This window comes from Pelophylax lessonae (assembly GCF_965119305.1).
Source record: "Pelophylax lessonae genome assembly, chromosome: 6".
Lineage (NCBI taxonomy): Eukaryota > Metazoa > Chordata > Amphibia > Anura > Ranidae > Pelophylax > Pelophylax lessonae.
Window position 1 is genome coordinate 45,406,509 of NC_138773.1, and position 22,522 is coordinate 45,429,030.

Below are 22,522 nucleotides of genomic sequence, written 5' to 3' on the forward strand. Positions count from 1 at the left end.
TTTCCACAGTACAGCTCCTTCTTTTTAAAGTTTATTTGATATAACCTGACTAGCGCTGTCCAATTTCAGTCCTATATACATTTTACTTTGTTTAGGTTTCACAAGTGCACAAGCAGTACTGCTCCACACTGGCACTGAGTGAGGATGACAAGTATCTGCTGACTGCAGGAGATAGAATTATCAAAGTGTGGGACCATGTGTCGCCTGGAACCTTCCACCCACAGGTAACATCCATATTTTAATGGGATTGTTTTACTGTTTTTCCTTTTACAGTTTATGTATTATTAAATCAATTGCTGTTTCTTTATAGGCTCCTTGTACTTTGCACATTTTTACCTATGTCTGTCTACCCTCCAGCAGATGTTATTATTTTCAGTGTTCAAGCATACAGCACAGAACTTTTGACTGGATAGAATCTTATGCAAGGTCCCAGTGTTGCAGCAACACATCTATACAGAATAGAAGGCATTTACATCCACACACAAAACCTTTTAATTTATTTAACTTAAGCTTGCTCATTTTATGCCCTCATTTTCATGTGGGTGTGTTAAAAATGTTTCTCTAGCGCTCATTGACAGACGTAGTCCTCGGTGATACACCACCTTCGGGTTATGTTGCCTCCACAGGAGCAGGACTAGACAGGAAATTAAAAAGCTCTGGCCACACCCCAGGGGCAGTCCCAGAGGGTATATCCTCTCTCTCTCTGCCTCAGCAAATCAGTTATTTTCTGTCTAGTTAGGAGTAAGGACCTAGATACCTTGCTGGGATCTTAGGTCCTGGCAAGAATTTTTTCTTAAAGGATTTTTTTAGACAGCTTTTTTCTCCAGTGTTCCTGTGAGATCTTCAAGCAAGAAAGCTGAACTGGGCGACGGGCTGGATGTTGAGATCCGGTGGTCACCCCAGTTCAGCCTACGAGCGCGTGCAGGCCATAGCTCCGCGCTGGGTCGGCCGCGACAAAGTCCCATTAAAGGACTGTCCACGCGAGTTAAACGTCTCGCTGAAACGCCAAAGACCATGAGTCACGGCGTCCGTATCGGTCGACAGCCCTCCCGCCCCGGTGGAGAGGGGTACTGTCAGGAGTTGGTGCCCGCCTGGTTCCGGTATGGTGAGTAGTATGTTCCCCCTTTCCCCCTGACGGGTTTTGTGGTGAACGCGGGCCCCTCTCTGTATGGTAAGATAGAGTCCCTTTCTATCCTACAACATGACACAGATCCTCCTACTTTGAGTGTGATTTTATGTGTGCCAAAAGCCAGGAGGCTTGGTTTGGGAGCTAACAATCTAATTGTATACATGTTTTAAAGATGTAATCTGTGGCATTCTGGGAATCTTATGGGTTAAGAATAAGCTACCTACCAGTCAGAAGCCACGGACATGTAGACTGCCTTCCTAATCAGATCTCCAGCTATTAGCAGGCCTCCCGAACGGCCATGCGGTCCGCCAGGGCCGGTACCGCCAACCACGCCATATCCCCATGCAGTGAGAGTGTTGTGTGCCCTGCAGCACACCGCTATTCAGTACGGGCCGCCGCCATTTTTTTTGCTGGATCGCACGAGCCGCCATTTTGGCGTAGCCTCGTGTCTCCAGCATGGGGGCGGCCATGTTTGAGGTGATCCAAACACCTCGTGGAGCTTGGGGGAGGCGCCGGAAGGCGTACAGAGGGGCGGAGCCGCCTCCTTTCTTCCTGGGCAGCCAGCCAAAAGACTTCCTGTTTGTTAAGACAGCGCTGTAACCTGTTGCAGTTAAACTCTGAGCATCAAGTGGTGAGCCTGGGGGTCTATCTCTCTCTCGATCGATAGGGATCCCTAGCAGGTAACACTAAGGGGCTTTTGTGGCGCTGGGGGTCGAAAAAAAAAAAAAAAAAAAAAAAAAAAAAAAAGAAAAGTTTTATTTTTGAATTATATTATCCAGGAAGTAACTGGAGTTATCATGGACCCTGCCACACATATTCCCCCACCTGTTTCCCTCGAGGGGGCCACGGGACCCGCCGGTGCACAGAGTATAGAGTCATTTACAGCAATTTTGGAGTCTATGGTGGCTCGGGTGGAGGCGGCCTGTCAGGGACGGGGGTCAAGGAAGCGACCCCCGCCTACCCCTATACCATCTGACACCTCTGACTCAGATTCAGAGGTGGTCACGGCAGTTGCAGGTTCCTCTGCAAGGGCTGTTATCCCAGGTAAAGCCCCCTCAGACAGTGAGGAGGACGCTTCTTCTCCTGCTATTATTCAGGAAGAAGCATTGGTGGACGCACTAGTTGTGGCAGTGCAGGAAACCTTAAAACTTGAGGCTTTACCGGCAGAGGCAACTGAAACAGAGATTCCTTTTGGTACTAATAAGCCCATCAAGACGATGAAGGCTTTTCCTGTACCTAAATGTTTTGGTAATAAGATTAAAGGAGAATGGGAGCATTCTAAACGTACCTTTACTATTTCCAAGCGTATTGCTAGACGCTATCCGTTTGAGGAATCCATCATTAAGAAATGGACGGTACCACCAGTCGTGGATCCGCCTATTTCCAGGCTGAATAAAGCCACGGTTATTCCAGTGGAGGACACTTCATCCTTTAAGGATCCGGTGGATCGAAAGATGGAAGCAGAGTCCCGCACCATCTTCTCTTTGATAGGGTCAGCTTTTAGACCAGTAATTGTTATTGGTCTAGTTTCCCAGACACTTACGGAATGGGCGAAAATGGTACGCCAAGATCTTAGGGGAAAAGATATTCCCCAGGAGACATCTGATTTGATGGAACAGATTATACAAGGGCTACGGTTTATCTGTGACGCAGCCTTGGACACTACTCCCTTATTAGGGCATGCATCTAAGACAGCGGTGTTCCTCAGACGTGTGCTGTGGTTAAAATGCTGGTCAGCTGACCTAGGTTCCAAGAAGACCTTGACAAATCTCCCCTTTCAGGGGAATCGTCTATTTGGGGCCAACCTAGATGAAATCATTAAGGATGCCACTGGGGGCAAGAGCACTTTTTTGCCACAGGCTGCTAAAGCTAAGGGACCTCGCAACAAGCGAGGACCTTTCTTTACCGCCCATAAAGGGCGCCCGGCTGGTACTAGCGGGAAAGGCAAGACTCCTCCAGGAGGGTTCAAGAAGGGCTGGTCGGACAAGCAAAGGACCAACCCAGCCAAACCCGAAGCAAAGGAGTACACAGCCTGAAGGTGCGCCCCCACCCGGTTTCAGGGTGGGGGGACGTTTTCACCGGTATTCAGGACATTAGATCGAGCATCAACCACTACTACCGGTGCGATTCTTCCCTTCCAACATTTAAGTACTACAGGAAGCGGTAATTACCGTTCCCTGAATAGATCTTTTCCTTTACCTTTTCCTAAGATTAGTCCCGATACCTCACAGGAATCGGATCTGGTTGACCAGATAGGCCAAGTAGCCTCTAGTCGGGTGACTTCGGTCCCTGAGGTTCAACCAGAAAAGATCACCTTTCCTGATAACAATCAGGTATCTGATAAATGTGTGGGAACAGAAAACGACCAGACTTTCTCGGATGGTCGGGGCCAGATACCTCTAGGGACGCCTGGTTCAGATCCAATCAGCGCCAGTGGTCCTAGAAATTCTAGGCTGGCCTCCTCAAGCCGGCCTGGCCGACTTGGACATGTTAGTCGTAGACGTTCCGTGGGAACTTCGTCTCAGGGAGTGTCTGTGGTCTCAAGGACCAATTTACCATCGTGCTTTACAGTCGCTGGTTTTAATGGCCTGGCCATTGAGACCCAAGTACTGAAGGACAGAGGTTTGTCAGCTTCAGTCATTCCTACCCTTATTAAAGCAAGGAAAGCGACTTCCAGCAAAGTCTATTATCACACATGGAAAACTTATATTGCGTGGTGCGAATCTTTAGGATTTCCTCCACGTACCTATTCGGTGACTCGAATATTGGCCTTTTTGCAACAAGGGGTTGAGCAGAAGCTAGCCTTGAGCACCATCAAGGGTCAAGTTTCAACATTAGCAATCTTCTTTCAGAAGCCTTTAGCTACCAAATCCTTGGTGCGGAATTTCATCCAGGGAGTGCGGCACCTGGCTCCTCCAGTCCGCGCGCCCTTACCGCCTTGGGATCTTAATTTGGTTTTGTCGGTTCTACAGAAACCTCCTTTTGAAAACATCAGGGAGATTCCCTTGCTTACTTTATCCCAGAAAGTGGCCTTCTTGGTGGCTATTACTTCTGCTCGCAGGGTGTCAGAACTGGCTGCATTATCATGCCAGTCCCCATACCTAGTGATTCATAGGGATAAGGTAGTACTTCATCCTAAGCCATCTTTTCTTCCCAAGGTGGTTTCAGATTTTCATCTGAATGAAGATATTGTACTACCTTCCTTGTGTCCTCAGCCCAAGCATCATCGGGAACATGCGTTGCATTCCTTAGATGTGGTTCGGGCAATCAGGGTATACCTGAAAGCTACGGAATCATTCCGTAAGACGGATTCACTTTTTGTGATCACGGATGGCCCCAGAAAGGGTTTGCCTGCATCTGCCGCGACCATTGCCAAATGGATTAGACAAACGGTGGTACAGGCTTATTCTATTAAGGGTCAGAGTCCTCCGTTCCCTGTTAGGGCGCACTCCACTCGAGCGCTCAGTACTTCCTGGGCCTTTCGCCATCAGGCGTCAGTGGTCCAGGTATGTAAGGCGGCCACCTGGTCGTCGGTACATACCTTTACAAAATTCTATAAAATTGATGTGACGGCATCGGCGGATGCCTCATTTGGCCGCAAGGTTTTGCAGGCCGCAATTTGAGGAGACCGGTGGTCTACCTCGAGGGTTTTTTTCTGTTTGAAAAAAAAAAAAAATTTGTTTTCTCTTTTTTTGTTGAGTCTCATCATTAAGGATGAGCATTGTAAACTTCTAGTTGGCACCGGTTGGGCCTTCTAGATTGGGATTTGATTTCCATTTTCCCACCCCTCAGTTGTGATACTGCTCTGGGACGTCCCGAAGGTGGTGTATCACCGAGGACTACGTCTGTCAATGAGCGCTAGAGAAAAATGGATTTTTGTAAAATCCTTTTCTCTTAGCTCATTGACAGACGTAGTCCCCGCCCCTCTGTTTTTTTGAGTTGGGTTAAAATCTCTAAAGACTGCTTTTTTCACATAACTGATTTGCTGAGGCAGAGAGAGAGAGGATATACCCTCTGGGACTGCCCCTGGGGTGTGGCCAGAGCTTTTTAATTTCCTGTCTAGTCCTGCTCCTGTGGAGGCAACATAACCCGAAGGTGGTGTATCACCGAGGACTACGTCTGTCAATGAGCTAAGAGAAAAGGATTTTACGGTAAGATTTTACAAAAATCCATTTTTTGCATGAAACGCACATTGAGGCCCCGCTCACACTGGGGCGACCTGGTCGCCGTAGGTCGCCTGCCATAGAGAAGCTGTGGACCCGTTCTAATAGGAGCGACACAAGTCGCTCCAACTTAGAAAAAGGGTCCGGAGCTTCTTTGGGGCGACCTGCATTGACTTTAATGTTATGAAGTCCGTGCCGGCCGCTCCGAGGTCGCGGTGCGAGCTGCACTCCAGACCTCTGAGGTCGCCCCGGCAAGTCGGATCGCCCCAGTGTGAACGGGGCCTTAGTGATCAAAAGCCTTGCATTATGATGTGTTATTTTATATGTAGCAACCTCCTACGGTAGTTAGGTGCTAGGAAAGAGCATACGGGTGGCCCTGTCTGCATATCAGGGGGGCCTGATCATTTAGTTAGGCTGTCACTTGTTTCCAGGTGTGACCTGTTGAGCCTGGGGAGTCTCCCCACTGTTTCCAATGATGGCTCGTATTGGACAGTGGAGGAAACCTAGCCAATAGCACACCAGGCCTTATGGCTATCTCAGTAGGTGGAGTTTGCCGCAATGCACCCTGGGATGAGTTATAAGTCTGAGGGGAGCATGTGACAGGGCGTCTTTTGGCGTGAAGCAGAGTCCCAGGAGAAGGGTGACGGCTGTCAGCAGTAGTGAAGGTATCCTGGGCAGTCGGTCTAGAGGACGAAGGTTGAGCTGGGCTGCAGAGAAGGATCCAGAGTACTGTGGACCGAGTGGAGCTGCTGGGCAGAAGTTTTGGGGAAAAACAGTGTCATGAGTACTTGAAACCGCCCAGGGACCTGCCTAGGAGAGTGGACCACTCCAGAAGGTCAGAGGGATCCTGGAGCCAACTAACCAGTAGAGAAAGCATAGAAAGGGGTTGCCAGTGTCTAAGCCCTGAAGATAAGTGAGTAAAAAGGGGTCGCCGGTGTGGGCCCTGAAGTGTTCAGCAGTGCAGCAGTCATGCAAGAAGCTACCTCAGCAAGGAGTGCTTAAGGGAGCTCAAAGAGGACTTCTTTATGCAAGAAAGCAGTCAAAGTCAGTTAGGGATTAACAGGTATCAAGCCAGCAATAGCCGGCATTTGGCCAGCGTCAAGTCAGCGCCAATCAGCATTTTCAGTTGTTCCCAGCAAGTTGTGCATAGTTGAGCCAAAGGAGTATCCCACTCATTCCCTTCTCCCATCCAAGTTCTCAATAAATACAAAAACCCAAAGCTACTGGACTTGTCGTTGTCTCAGTGCTCACACTTGGAGGAACATGCACAAAGGTCCTTTTGTTGCACCCAGTGATCCAGGGGGACCCATATCCAGCAAAACGGCTGGGAATCCTGCTACATATACTCTGTCTGTCTCCTCCATTGGCACCACTGGAAAACTAATATTGGCTCCCTGAATCTATGGTTTTTTTGCCAATTCAGGGTCACCTAATAGTCTACGCCCAACAAAGTATACTTGCTCACAGGTTGCAGGAAATAAATTTGCTAAATTCTCCAATCAACGCGGTCAATCCCTCCTGCCAAGCCATTGTCTTCTACCGGCGGGGAAGCAGTCCCCACCAGGAGAAGACAGTGATTATTATTAGCGGCTATACCATATAATTCAGGCGCATCTCAAATTTGAATATCCTCCAAAAAGTTAATTTCTGTAATTCAATTCAAAAAATGAAACTCGTATATTATATAGATTCATTACACACAGAGTGATGTATTTCAAGCATTTTTCTTTTAAAGTTTGATTATTTTGGCTTACAGCTAGTGAAAAATTCCCAAAAAAGGATTTTTAATACAGAAATGCTGGCTTACTGAAAAGTTAAGTCCATGTACATTATAGTATGCCTGTGGCACTGCTGAGGTGTTATGGGAGTCCAGGTTGCTTTGATAGCGGCCTTCAGCTCATCTGCATTGTTGAGTTTGGTGTCCTTCATCTTCCTTTTGACAATACCCCACAGATTTTCTATGGGGTTTAGGTCAGGCGAGTTTGCTGGTCAATCAAGCACAGTGATACCATGATCATGTGACCAGGTATTGGTAGTTTTGGCAGTGTGGGCAGTGCCACATCCTGCTGGAAAATTTAAATCAGCATCTCCATAAATCTTGCTTCCCTCTGCTGACCAGAAGTGCTCTAGAATTTCCTGGTAGAGGGCTGCATTGACTTTGGACTTGATAAAACACAGTGGACCAACATCAGCAGATGACATGGCTCCCCAAATCATCACTGACTGTGGAAACTTCACACTGGACCTCATGCTACTTGGATTCTGTGCCTCTCCACTCCTTCTCCAGACTCTGGGACCTTGATTTCCAAAGGAAATGCAAAATGTACTTTCATCCGAAAAGAGGACTTTGGACCACTGAGTAACAGTTCAGTCCTTTTTCTCCTTCGACTAGGTAAAATGCTTCGGACGTTGCCTCAGGAGTGGCTTGACACAAGGAATGCGAGAATTTGTAGCCCATGTCCTGGATACGTCTGTCTGTGTGTGTGTGTGTGGTGGCTCTTGAAGCACTGACATCAACTGTCATCCAATCCTTGTAAATCTCCCCCAAATTCTTGAATTGCCATTGCTTCACAATCCTCTCAAGGCTGTGGTTATCCCTGTTGCTTGTGCACCTTTTTTCTTCCACTCAAATTTCCTTTAATATGCTTGGATACAGCACTCTGTGAACAGTCAGCTTCTTTAGCGATGACCTTTTGTCACTTACTCTCCTTGTGAACGGTGTCAATGATTGTCTTCTGAGCAACTGTCAAGTCAGTAGTCTTCCCCATGATTGTGCAACCTACTGATTCAGATAGACCATTTAAAGGCTCAGGAAACCTTTTACAGGTGTTTTGAGTTAATTTGCTTTATTAGAGTGTGACAACAGGAGTCTACAATATTGAACTTTTTCACAATATTCAAATTTTCTGAGTTACTGAATTTTGTGTTTTCATTAGCTGTAAGCTATAATCAAAATAAAGCAAGAAAAAAAAACGTGAAATATATCACTCTGTGTAATGAATCTACACTGCTCCAAAAAAATTAAATGAACGCTTTTTAATCAGAGTATATATAATCAAGGCAATGAAACTCCTGGGATATTGATCTGGTCAGTTGGGTAGCAGAGGGGGTTGTTCAGTTTTAGCTGCTTTGGTGTGAATGAAATTAACAGGTGCATTAGATGGGTAACAATGAGACGGCCTACAAATCCGGAATAGTTTTACAGGTGGAGGCCACTGACATGTTTTTCCCTGCTCCTCTTTCCTGACTGTTTTTCACTAGTTTTGCATTTGGCTGGGGTCAGTGTCACTACTGGTAGCATGAGGCAATACCTGGACCCTATAGAGGTTGCACAGGCAGTCCAACTCCTCCAGGATGGCACATCAATACGTGGCACTGCCAGGTTTGCTGTGTCTCCCAGCACAGTCTCAAGAGCATGGAGGAGATTGCAGGAGACAGGCAGTTGCTCTAGGAGGGCTGTAGAAGGTCCTTAACCCATTAGCAGGACCGGTATCTGCTCCTTTGTGCAAGGAGGAACAGAATGAGCACTGCCAGAGCCCTACAAAATGACCTCCAGCAGGCCACTGGTGTGAATGTATAAAGACGTGCGACTTCAATGGTGTTTTACATATAGTTTGATTTTGTTTTCCAGGCATTGTTTCACAACTTTCATTTTAGTTGTATGCAATTTCCTTTCAGGTGTTCATCGGTCACTCAGAGCCAGTACAACAGGTGGACTTCTCTCCTAATCAGCAGACTGTCATCTCTGCCGGAGACGCTATATTTATCTGGGATTTTGAGGCGGCTCCAGGTCTTGACACCCCAGATCTTTGGTATATTTTGGATTCCTCCTTTTTGTTTTGCTTTTTTTTTTTTTTTATAATACTCATCTGAGTGTTCAGTGACTATTGGCTAAATACATTCTAGGTGCATGTAAGCAAGAGTTGTGCACAGTTTGCTTTCCATATAAAGCAGACACAGAGTAGAAAAGCCTATCCTTGCCAGCATGCTGCAAGAAAGTACTCCTCTGTGTGGAAGAACGCTTGCAAAGGTCTGACCTACTCCTTGCTGAGTTAGAATTCAAGCTCTCCAATCAGCAGGGAGCATGAGCTTTAAAATGGGAGTAAACTTCCATTTATGACTTTTACCTATAGGGAAAGGCCTAGAATAAGACTTCTCTCTATAGGTAGTGTAACCCCACAATACTCTTGTGTGCTTCCGTCAGAATACCGCTTCCTTCAGTCTTGAATATAGATATCAGATATTACACCGCCCCATACAAAACTAACTGGAACTTAGCTTGTATAGATCTGGAACATTTATTGAGCAAACTCACACCGAATATATACCACACACAGGTCAGGTGCCTGATTACATTATCAGTAGAAATTAAACAGGTGCCTGATTACATTATTGTATGCAGATGAAATTGTGTACAGAAATATAATTAACCTGAACTATTTACCTAGCCATCTGGACAGAAACAATAGGTGAGTTAATTAACAATTAGCAATGGGACAGACCTGCTTAACAGAAAACACATCACACCTTAATACACAGACAATAGCAGGAGACCACCAGTAACAGACTTTCTGTCTCTTACATTGAAGAACATGGAACAGAGGCCAATGTGATTAGCTCTTTCAATGAACATGTTCAGATTTAAACCAAAAAAAAAAATGTTTTTTTTCATAAATTTAGGCCAATATGTATTCTGCCACAAATTTTTTGAAAAAAAAATCCCATTAAGTGTATATTGTTTGGTTTGCGCACAATTTATCACGTCTAATAAACTAGGGGATAGATTTATGTCTTCTTTATTATTATTTTTTACTAGTAAAGGTGGCGATTAGCGATTTTAAGCGGGACTGCGACATTGCGGTGGACAGATTGGACACCTAGTGCTACAAATATGCACTGTTACTGTACTAATGACACTGGCAGGAAGAGGTTAACACCAGGGGCAATCAAAAGGTTGTGTGCTCCTAGGGGGTGCTTTCTGTATTGGGGTTGTACTCACTGGATGGACACAGACCTGTGTTCCCAAATAGGAGGAACACCGTATCCCTGTGTTTATCTCTGACAGAACAGTGGTCTGCCTTGTTTACATCGGCAGACCGCCATTCTGTCACTATGGGGAGCGATTGTGGGTAGCCAGCGGACTTTGCGTCCGCTGGACCCACTGATTGGCTCCCCCTCTGGCCAATGTGCACGTGCCCCCCACTATCTATTAACACTAAGCGACGTAGAGGTATGTCTTTTCGCATAATGGAGCCGACCTGCCACTGTAAAACTACAGCAGCTGGTCGGTAAGTGGTTAAACATGTCTAATGACTTTCACTTACATTGCAATGAGTAACAAAGTTTGACCACCAGAGGGTATTAATAAGGGAACGGCTGACCTGACTCCTTCTTTTCTCTGTATTACTTCTTCCTATGTATTACTTCTTCTTATACCCTATAGGCCTATACCCTTGTAAACTTAGATGACCCTCTTGGTATTTAGGTCCTAAGGTTGCATTCACACATGGGCGTTTTGAATCGCCATGATTCTGCCTGAGATTTTAAAACGTCCAGGTATGAATGACAAATAACACAATGCACATTTCCTAAAAATGTGGTGCGATTCTTGCGTGATAAACCGCGGCAAACCGAATCGCATGAAGCTTGTTACCCAAAAACCGGTTCAGGAGTTTTTCTTTTGGTCGAAATTCTTCACCACATGCCGTTTTTGCCTCGATTTATATATATATATATATATAGAGAGAGAGAGAGAGAGAGAGAACACACTGCATTTTTAGGTGCTGTTCAAATGAATGGGATCTGAAATGTGTGATTTTTTTTTTTTTTTTTTTTTTGTCATTCACACCTGGGTGTTTTTGAAATTGCGGGCAGAATTGCAGTGATTCTGCCCATAATTCGAAACTCATATGTATGCAGCCTTATAGGTTTACCGTCTCTCGAACATCAAAATTTATTGTGTGTCTGTCTGTTTTTTTTTTTTTTTTTTTGTTTTTTTTTTTTTTGGGTGGGGGGGGGGGGTTTGCTCTAATTTTTGGATATGTGTTACACTCCCCTACATAACTATATGGCTAATGCCACATATATATCTTCTTATCCTCAGCTCTGCTCCATGTCTGCCTTCTGTCCATCAGTCAGGCCTAGCTTGCAATATACCCAGGACTCTCCATTCCAGCTCAGGTTAGTGGATCATAGACTAAAACATTTATGCTTAGTGATGTTTTTTACTGATAAGAATATAAACCTCTTTGTGGAATTCCAGATTTTATAGAGCAGAGAAGAGACTCCACTTACATCTCCAGTGGGATGCCACGTGATAGGGCACCTCGGCCCTGTAATGCCTCGCCTCCTCGTCTGGACATCAGCCCGGTGCAACGAATGGATACTGCAGGTCAGGAGACCTAAAATCTTTTTCAAAGAGGACCTGTCACTTTTGAAACTTTTATCTTCTTCATTAACCAGTGTGCTAAAAGTTGTGAAATTTGAATTGTTTTTAAAACTACTTTGTTCAATAGTAATAGATGGCCAAATTTTGGTTCAGGGTCCAACCTATGCTCTTCACTTCATCTACCATGCGGGGCTTTGTTTAGTCTGCTTTTTACAGTTTCTATATATATATATATATGTGTGTGTGTGTGTGTGTGTAAATATATATATATATATATATATATATATATATATATATATATATATATATATATATATATATATATATTATAGCAACATTTAGAACATGTCCTATGTGTAGTCCCTGTACTTTGTGTTTTTTTTTTTAAATATTTAAAGACTAACCAGACCTCGTTGGCAGGCAGGTTCCATGTCCTCTGTGGGCATCTGAAGCCCTCTTCTCCTGATTTCCGGGATTCAGTGCAGCTGGCTACACAGCATGAACCTCCCAATCTCGCCCCTGCGCACTGAGCGGCTCTCTATCTTCCCGACAGGTTGCCATAACAATGGCATCGTCGGCGGAAGTTCCCGTCCCATTGCTATAGCAACCTGTCAATCACGACATCCCGATCCTCCCGTTCGCGTCTTTTTCGTTCCTGAGATTTCGTCACTAGGCGATTCACAAGGACTCCTGGGATACATGACGCCGCTATACCAGGAGCCCTTGCAATGACGTAATCGCCTAGGCGGTGGCACCAGGAAGTGCTGCAGAAGAAAAAGTATAAAAGGTATGTACAAATAAAAAAATTTAAAAATTGACGTTTTTTTTACAGCATTGAGGGTGGGCATGAGAGTGATTGGACCTTCAAAAAAATGGGTGGATCTCCGCTTTAATAAAGGGCACTAAGCCCCGGTTCACATCGGCGTGATTTGACAGGTCAAATCACAGCCTAGTGCCGACAATTGGAGAGTCCTAATCAGTGCGAAGCCAACTTTGTGGCTCTGCACCGATTTTCCAAAAGAAGTTCCTGCACTACTTTTGGCGACTTTGTGAGTTATTTCAATAGACATCTGTACATGAAGCTTCACAGACGTCTTTGAAGTCACCCCCCCCTCCTCCCCGAAGTCGGACTGAAATGCAGTTTTGAAATCGTACGAGTTCAGATGAGCTTGCACGATTTCAAAATCATGTTCAGTGGGAACGAGGGCTAAATGCAATTTCTGTCTGTTAATCCTCTGCTATCAGCATGAATCGCTTGTGACCGGTTTTCCTGAAACCAAAAGCTAAAAAGATTACAAGGGGAGGGAGCTCCAGCATGCAGCCTGTGATTGACAACCTCAGCTCTTTTCCTGTGTGCTTTTGTGAAGAGGGTGTGTCTTTTCCCTCCAATCAGCTCTCAGAACTCTCCTTACTGTGTGTAATTTCAGCTTTTTACCCTCCTTTTTTTTTTTTCCTGACCATTTAAACAAGCTTTATAAATTGTGTACTTTAAACAGTTGTAGAGAAGAGATAACTGCAGATAAACAGGTACAACTTGTGTAGGATGATTTTGTTTCATCTCTGTGTATTACCTGAGGCCGGTCACTTCACCGGGTATATGTAAGGGTTTCTAACCATTTTACATTTTACAGAAGATGCCTACCTTCAGTCTGAGTGAAACCTTATAATGAGTCATCTGACCATTGCTTTTACTTGTGTGTAATCTGCAGCCTGTTCTATTGATCACAAGCCTTTTTTTTTTTTTTTTTTTTTTTTTTTTTTTTTGCAGTGGACTTCTAAAAAAGAATACATAATAAGAATATTATGTAAAATTTATAGTTACCTGACTAAAACATAATATATATTTTTTTCAAAATGTTGTCTTTTAGTCCTGACCATAGTAAACAAAGTAAAATCTATACAAAACCACTATACATGCCTTTTATGCAATTGGGTATTTTCTCCACTTAAATAGTCGTGCAATGCAAGGGTGGAGTGGAGAAAACTTGTTGGGAAGTATGAGCAAGGTAAGAAAAATAACAGCTATGTGTAAGGAGAATGTCCTTCCATGGGCCCCATCTAATGACAGTTCAGCCTTCCCTGAATTATTATAATATTATTGTGTCAGGTTCTCTTTATTCTCCATGAGAGAAAAGACCCGAACCACTCTTTTTACAGTTTTGTCATTGTATGCTTTCTTTCAGGCCTTCTCTCGGAATCCGATGATGGGGATGTGGAGCTCGGCAAAGTACTGCATGAAGAATCAAAAGTAGAAGAGGTTGAGATCCAGGATCCAAAGGAAAGTGATGGGCAATCTTCACTGATAATCATAGAGAGCCATCCCAACCGCACCAAGCTGCCCAGGAATGTCGGGAGCATTGCTGAAGGTTAAGGCGACTGTCCATTTCCTTTTCTAGGCTTTAATAAGCTTCTACAGCCTCTTTGATTGAACTAAACCGCTATAGAACACAAGCTAGATAAAACTTTATTGATGTTAGATTCAACAGCACCCAGCCTTGGGGTTAGAACTCCATTTCATCAAGGGCCACATTAGCAGTATGGTTGCCTTAAGAGGGCCGGTTGTATCTGGGGTGCAATACGTAAAAAGTGCTGGGTTCAAGAGTACATTACGTACAGAGTGCAGAACTCAGGATTATACTATGTGCAGGGTTCAGGAGTGCGTTACATACAAAGTTTAGGGGTGCGCTGTGTACAGAGTGCAGGGGCACTCTATGCACAGTGCATCTTCTCCTACCTTGCCTGGTTCTAGTACCTCCTTTTGCAGGTGGCTTTGCTTCACCTGGTAGGGAGCGGAAGCGGAGGGTGAAAGTTGGAGGTGGCAGAATAGAGTCCCGCCATATTCCAGCTGAAAAACTGGGTGCGAGGGCCACATGACAAGGCCTAGAGGGCCGGATTTGGCCCGCGGGCCTTGTGTTTGACATATGTGGGTTAGAATGTAATTTCAAATGTTTTTTATAGCTTAGAGCTTAAACATGTTTGTGAAGTCCAGTTTTATAGTAGTTGGAAACCTGGAAAGTCAGATACTAACAGAACACTAAATCTTATAAAGAACAAGGACACAAATCATTTGTGCATAGTATGGCAGGTAGAAGAACAGAGATAAGGGGAAAAGGATGGTCACACACCACAACGGAATCCAAAGTGTTTAAAATCTTTCATTGGTCACTGGGCCAGACAAAAAGACAGGAACGTTGTTGACGCGTTTCACACTCATGAGTAAGCATGAATTGTCTGTGTGAAACGCATCAACAGTGCTCCTGTCTTTTTGTCTGGCATAGTGACGAAGGATTTTAAATGCGTTGATTCCATTGTGGTGTGCGGCCTTCCTTTCCCTTTATCTACGTATTGATGGGGGTGAGCAGCTCATTACTTCCCTGAGCGGTGTGCATAATTTGTTAGGTAGAACAACAGCCTGTCATATGAAATCCCCCACTCTCCTGATTAAAAAAAAAATCATGACACCACACCCCTTTTTCTTTGATTGATGGCCTTTGTAATGACCTGAGCCTGTGTTCAGGGGGTGTGTATACATTCACTATTCTCTCCAGATCAAGGTACAAAGCTCACTGAATCAGCAGGGCATAAAGAGAGAGACATCAGAGAGAGAGACATCAGAGAGAGGGAGAGAGAGACATCAGAGAGAGGGAGAGAGAGACATCAGAGAGAGGGAGAGGGAGACATCAGAGAGAGGGAGAGAGAGACATCAGAGAGAGGGAGAGGGAGACATCAGAGAGAGGGAGAGGGAGACATCAGAGAGAGGGAGAGGGAGACATCAGAGAGAGGGAGAGAGAGACATCAGAGAGAGGGAGAGAGAGACATCAGAGAGAGGGAGAGAGAGACATCAGAGAGAGGGAGAGAGAGACATCAGAGAGAGGGAGAGAGAGACATGAGAGAGAGACATCAGGGAGAGGGAGACATCAGAGAGAGGGAGAGGGAGACATCAGAGAGAGGGAGAGGGAGACATCAGAGAGAGGGAGAGAGAGACATCAGAGAGGCGGGGAGAGAGAGGCATCAGAGAGAGACATCAGAGAGAGGGAGACATCGGGGGGGGGGGGGGAGACGGAGAGAGAGACATCAGAGAGAGAGGGAGAGAGAGACATGAGAGAGGGATAGAGAGACATGAGAGAGAGAGACATGAGAGGGAGGGATAGAGAGACATGAGAGAGAGAGAGACATGAGAGGGAGGGATAGAGAGACATGAGAGAGAGAGAGACATGAGAGGGAGGGAGACATGAGAGGGAGGGATAGAGAGACATGAGAGAGAGAGAGACATGAGAGGGAGGGAGAGAGCGACATCATAGGGAGATTGAGACATGAGAGTGAGGCACGTCAGAGGGAGAGATTGGAGAGAGAGATGCATCAGAGAGAGAGAGATATATGCGTGAGAGAGAGAAATCCGAAAGTGAATACAGAGGGAGAGGATGCCTTTTTGGGAGGTATACACAATAGGAATGAGGTTATAACAACATTATCCACTAAACTGTGCAAAAGCATAGTGTTTTGGGTTTACAACCACTTCACTAAAAATCCAATGAATTTTGGGTGTTCAGAAAGACCACCTTCATCAGGATTAGGGATAAGAAAATATACAGGACTTGTTATTAGTGAAGGGATCCCAAAGGAGAGCTCTGTAGCTGTAGTAGAAAACACTGCATAAAGTGAACCTGTGCTTTGCCCATACAGGGTAGAGTAACCGGTACCTTTTTAAATGCTGGTTCCGTCAGCTGCTAATGCTTTCCTCTTTCATTCAAACTTTGTTCTGGTCACCAAGGCTGCAAAGTACCATAACTGTTACTTCTGAGTGCTCATGTCCCTTCTTTTTAATGTGGAAGTGGGGAAAAAGTGATTTGCCAAGTGTAAGCTCAAAGGCACCAAGAGGGCTTCCTCCCTTCTTTCTCTGCCATGGGCAAGTAGAGCCAAGGGACTGATGGTGAAGCAAAGGAAAGTATAAGCAACAGCATGAGTTGACATAGAAGTGAGCTTTGCATGGACAAAGCACAGGTACACTTTGGGCCTTATTCACACATGCTGGCAATAAACACACTAAATGAATGAAATGCTTTGCTATTGTTACAAAGGAGTCATCCAAAGCCATTACAGAAGGACATTTCAGTTGATACGGTTGCTTTTTCTTTGTTAGATGTAAGGCAGAACCTACCACGGCCAGATACCTACTCACATTTCAACCCTCGATACAAGACCTCAAGCCCGGCCAAGGTAAGAATCTCCAGTCTGAAGTTTTAGTTTGTCTAAACGAGGGCTTCTTAAAAAAAAAAAAAAAAAAAAAAAAAAGTTCAATAATGATAAATTAAGAATAATTAGGATAAAGGTCTGTGTGGCTTTGCTCTCATAGTGATATGCGTGTGTGTTTTGTGCAGGGATTGAGCCACCCTCCAGCTGGCCAGGAGATGTTGGCCCTCAAAGCTGTCATTGGCTATAATGGCAATGGTAGAGGGAACATAGCTTGGAACCCTGATACAGGTACATGTAATGTTTTCACACTTTTTGGCAATTTGGTCTCTCCTTTAACCCTTTCGCTGCCGTTTTTGCATTTTTATGAGCACATTTAAAACATTTTAGGCCTTATGAAGATTGCATAAAACCCCAAAAACATGACCTCTTAGAGAATAAAATGGTTATAGTTTCAGTTTTTTATGTTGCATATTATTACCGCAAAGGTCTAGGAAATGCAAAATTTTAGTAAGAAATTAACTAAAGTTAATTATAGGGCATGCGAACACAAATTACCCGATCATTTGGTAAAATATAAAAGAAGAGATTGCACTGAGTAAATAGATACCCAACATGTCAAACCTTAAATTTGCATGTTCCCGTGAAATGGCGACAAATGTAAACCTATATTTTCTATAAGCAACACTTTAAAAGCCCCCTATAGGTGGTCAGTTTAGCGTTCAGGAGAAGGTCTGGTGCTAGAAATATTGCTCAGTCCAGCGTGTGCGACGATATGGAACATGTGTATCGTAGTTAACGTTTTCATGCATAGGCGCCCCCGATGCACGTGTTTACGTTCGTACACATGTATATGTGGGTATGGGGGGAGGGGGGGTTATGTGATTGGGTGTAACTTTCGTTTTTTAAACGTTTAAATATTTTATTTTTTTTTTTCACTTTAACTTTTTTTTTCCTTTTTCATCACATAGGGCAGGGATCTACAAACTACGGCCCTCCAGCTGTTGTGGAACTACACATCCCATGAGGCATTGTAAAACTGACATTCAGACATGACTAGGCATGATGGGAATTGTAGTTCCTGAACAACTGGAAGGCCATAGTTTGGAGACCCCTGACATAGGGGATAAAAAGTTCCCTATATGATGGTGTGGTTTTTTTTTTTGTTTTTTTTTTTTTTTTTTTTTGATGACCCATTCTCTTTAATGCGAAATCTGTGGGCTAAAAGACATGGAAGTTTCACCTGTGCCCCACTGAATTGCATTGAATTACATTATTCTGACAGGGAGACCCAGAAGTTACCTCAAACACGTTGCTTCTGGGTCAGTAAAAAGGGGAGGAGAGCGCATGTGTGTCCACTCAGTTCACCCCCACCTGGCAACACCGGCTATGCTGGTCCCAGGTCCACAGATGGGAAAATGGAGCCTGAGATGCGGGACGGAGTCAGTCTGCTTGTCAGATTTACACACAATTGGAAACTGGGAGTGTGTGTGTAAACACCCCACACTGTCAGGTTCGAATGACGTACCTGGCAGCGAAGGGTTAAAGGATCAGTACACCAGAAACTTATATTTCAGTTTTTGGTAGAAGCTGGAGAGTTAAACCACCTGAGGAGCTCTTCTGTTTCTCTGCTGTAAAATGCATGTCGCAGAAAATCACAGATTGATCTGCCAAAGCTCTAGTGGGCTCTTAAATTCATATTGTGAGCTGACAACACTGACCCTGCTGCACTGAAATCCCAAGCAGTGTTGTCAGCCCTGCCGGACTCTTGTTGTCTTTCTGGAAGCAGCGGTCTGTATCTAGAGGTCCAACGTACCATCTACTGAGTCATATCTTTGCAATCAGCAAGGAACATTGCCAATTTCAGAGGTATAGGTCTGACTTAGATGGGGTTGTTGTGTGGGGCAATTGTCTACAGAGAGACAACTGTTTCCCCACAAAGCAGTAGTCCTCCTATGCAGCTGCTGGCAGGGATCAGGTTTTTCTACTTTTGTTTCGATGTACCTAAAATGTATTTTGGTTTATTTCACCTGAAGGCTCAGCTGGGCTTTGAATTCATACCTTCTCCACTGTATGTGAACCTTCTTTTTTACTTTTCCTGGTCCTTTAGGTTTCTTTGCATACACATGCGGTTGCATAGTGGTGGTGGAGGATCTTCATTCAGGATCACAGTGCCATTGGTTGGGACATCCAGAGGAGATTTCTACTTTGGCACTAACTCATGATGCTCTGGTGAGTGTATTGTCAAGACTTCCCTCATGTTCATTCAGTTCTCCTGCTACAGTTAAGTAGTCGTCGTGGTCATTCCTCCTCCCTCCCTCCCCCCCTATTCACTTCTATGTTTTATCTTCTTAGTTTTGCCATCTAATCACTGTCTGTAACATGCTGGCCTTTTCCCGTCTATCTCTAGGTCCTGGCCTCCTCCTCTGGCTCTGGAGATGGTTCTTCTCTGTGTCAAATAAGAATCTGGAACACACAGGATGGCTCATGTACTAAAATTCTGCAGTGCCATAGCACTGAAGTTCAGGCTATGAACTTCTCCCGAGATGACAGACTGCTAATCACTGTTGGTCAGTACCCTTTCTTTACATTCTCTGCAGTGGTAAAACACACAAGGTTGATTTAATAAACTGAGGAGTGCAAAATCTGGAGCAGCTGTTCATGGTAGCCAGTCAGCGTCTAACTTCAGCTTGTTCAGTTAAGCTTTGAAAAGAAATCCTGGAAGCTGATTGGTTTCTATGCACGGCTGCAACAGATTTTGCACGCTTTAGTTTTAGTAAATCAGCCCCACAGAATCCTATAATGCATAGCTCCAGATCTCAGTAATAGGGTCGCTCCACTGTACTGGTCCATCCTCGCCAGCCGATCTAATCCAGAAAATTAAACCACACGTTAATGACCTCCATTTATTTATTTAAAAAAGGCTACTTTGCCTGTCTGAGCTCCTCCCTCTGATGTGTTCCACTCTGTATTGGGCTCTCGTAGAGTGAGGCACAGAGCCTGATGAGTTCTGAGCTATAGATGGGTAAGAGTTCATGTAGAAAGCTTACACAAGTCAGACAGCACGTGTTTGAATAATGACTAGATATGCGTTTAAAGGATAAGTTCACCTTTGGTAACATCTTACACCCATATTCAGGGTGTAACATGTTATGAGCAAACCAGCCCCCGCAATCCCCCCCCCCCAGCAGGGATCTTCTAACCCCCCCCTCCCTCCTTTGACTTTTCCTGGTCCTTTTTATGCTTCTTCGCATACACATGCGGTTGCATAGTGGTGGTGGAGGATCTTCATTCAGGATCACAGCGCCATTGGTTGGGACATCAGAGGAAATGTTTACCCTGGCTAGTGGGGATCTTCTACCCCAAACCCCCACCCCCCCCTTTTGACTTTTCCTGGTCCTTTAGGCTTCTTCGCATACACATGTGGTTGCATAGTGGTGGTGGAGGATCTTCATTCAGATTCCCCGATCAGACCGCTAGCGAGGAGCTTCTTCAACCCACCCCCCCCTAGCTGCCACAATATACAAACAAATGTGGCCAAGCAGGTCTCTGCCCTCACGGCTGCGTCACTCACTGCGTCACTTTGAGGCTGTCGGCTTGTAGTCTTCAATGAACTACCACGGCGCTGTGATGTGCTGTGGTAGTTCATTCTCTCTTCCTGTCATATTGTATCTGCTTGCCCGTACGGGATGTAAGGGCATACAGATACACTGACAGATCTGCAGGAGACCTGCATGGTGCCAGCGATCTGCTGACCGCTGGTGCAATGCTTTAGGAACAAAGAATAATAAATCCACTTTTTTTTTTTTTTCTTAACCTGCAAAAAAATTTGCATTTATTATTTTTTGTTAAAAGGTGAACTTATCCTTTTAAACCCCTCCCTAGTCTCTTCTTTACTTTACAATTAAGCCCAGTAACATGCCTGCGGGAGGAGCTCAGGCAGGTGACTTTATATAAATGGTTATGTGAAGGCTTGCGGAGTGCAGTGCATGTATCTTTTTGGAGAAAAGTCACGGCAATGTTATTGCAGACAAGGATATACAGGTGCATCTCAGAAAATTTTGAATATCATCAAAAAGTTAATTTATTTCAGTAATTCAATTAAAAAAAGTAAAACTCTTATATTTTTTTATATAGATGCGTTACACACAGAGTGATATATTTCAAGCTTTTATTTATTTTTAATTTTGATGATTATGGCTTACAAAATTCAGTATCTCAGAAAATTAGACTATTACATAAGACTAATAAATAAAAGTTTTTAATCCAGAAATGTTGGATTACTGAAAAGTATGTCCATGTACAGTATAGAATGCACTCAATACTAGGTCACGGCTCCTTTTGCAAGAATTATTGCATCAATGCAGCGTGGCATGGAGGCGATCAGTCTGTGGCACTGCTGAGGTATTATGGAAGCCCAGGTTGCTTTGATAGCGGCCTTCAGCTCGTCTGCATTGTTGTATCTGGTGTCTCATCTTCCTCTTGACAATACCCCACAGATTCTCTATGGGGTTTATGTCAGGCGAGTTTGCTGGCCAATCAAGCACAGTGATACCATGATCATTAAACCAGGTATTGATAGTTTTGGCAGCGTGGGCGGTGCCAAGTCCTGCTAGAAAATTAAATCAGCATCTCCATAAAGCCGGTCAGCTGAGGAAAGCATGAAGTGCTTTAGAATTTCCTGGTAGAGGCTAAGTTGACTTTGGATTTTATAAAACACAGTAGACCAACACCAGCAGATGACATGGCTCCCCAAATCATCACTGACTGTGGAAAATTTTGCATTTCATTTGGAAATGAAGGTCCCAGAGTCTGGAGGAAGAGTGGAGAGGCACAGAATCCAAGTGGCATGAGGTCCAGTGTGAAGTTTCAACAGTTAGTGATGATTTGGGGAGCCATGTCATCTGCTGGTGTTGGTCCACTGTGTTTTATCGAGTCCAAAGCCAGTGCAGCCCTCTACCAGGACATTCTAGAGCACTTCTCTGTTACTAATGACACTGGCTGGGAAGGGGTTTTACATCTAGGGGCAATCAAAGGGTTAACTGTGTGCCTAATGTGTAACTTGTGCTGCTTTTACTTAACTATCTGGCTGTTATTTCTCCATGCTTTGCAGGGAGAAAAAGTCAGATCGCTATTCACAGTAAACCGAGTTCTGTGTTTTTGTAAACGCAGAACTCTGTGTGATTGGCCACAGCCAGTCAGCTGACTAAAGCCCAAACCATTGGCTTAAATTCGCTGCCAAACTCATGCTGTGTCCAATTACAGCACAGCACTGGCCTGGAGCTGCCACACACTCGCAGTACAACTACTGTTGGTGGCTGGGCGGCAAGCGGTCAAGCTTTGACAATAAAACTCGGAAGCTGGATTCTTTGCAGAGCTGCACCAGATTTTGCACTCACTAGTTTTAGTAAATCTGTGTGTTGCCATAAAACCTCAAACAGGTTAGTATGGGAAAGAATTGGGTGTGACAAGTTCAGCAGTTATTTTGCTCCTCTGAGCTGTGTTGTCACATTGAATCCTTTCACAATATAACCTTACAGTAGGCATATACAAAATGGAATTGGCCAGTTCCCTAATCTCATACTGATATACCACATCCCAGCTCCCTAGTGTGCATGACCACATCGAATAGCATTTATTTTCCTTGTTACT

At 44.5% G+C, this 22,522-nt stretch overlaps 1 protein-coding gene across 1 annotated transcript in view; it reads left to right on the plus strand.

The window, feature by feature from the left end:
- The window catches only part of WDR90 (WD repeat domain 90), a 76,243-nt gene that overhangs the window by 36,983 nt on the left and 16,738 nt on the right, over window positions 1-22,522 (plus strand). The window contains exons 24-32 of the mRNA XM_082261190.1: window positions 96-224; window positions 8,971-9,104; window positions 11,396-11,472; window positions 11,555-11,683; window positions 13,864-14,046; window positions 16,821-16,897; window positions 17,059-17,161; window positions 18,981-19,102; window positions 19,281-19,440. Coding sequence (XP_082117316.1) covers window positions 96-224; window positions 8,971-9,104; window positions 11,396-11,472; window positions 11,555-11,683; window positions 13,864-14,046; window positions 16,821-16,897; window positions 17,059-17,161; window positions 18,981-19,102; window positions 19,281-19,440 — 1,114 coding nt within the window. The remainder of the gene's footprint in view (window positions 1-95; window positions 225-8,970; window positions 9,105-11,395; window positions 11,473-11,554; window positions 11,684-13,863; window positions 14,047-16,820; window positions 16,898-17,058; window positions 17,162-18,980; window positions 19,103-19,280; window positions 19,441-22,522) is intronic.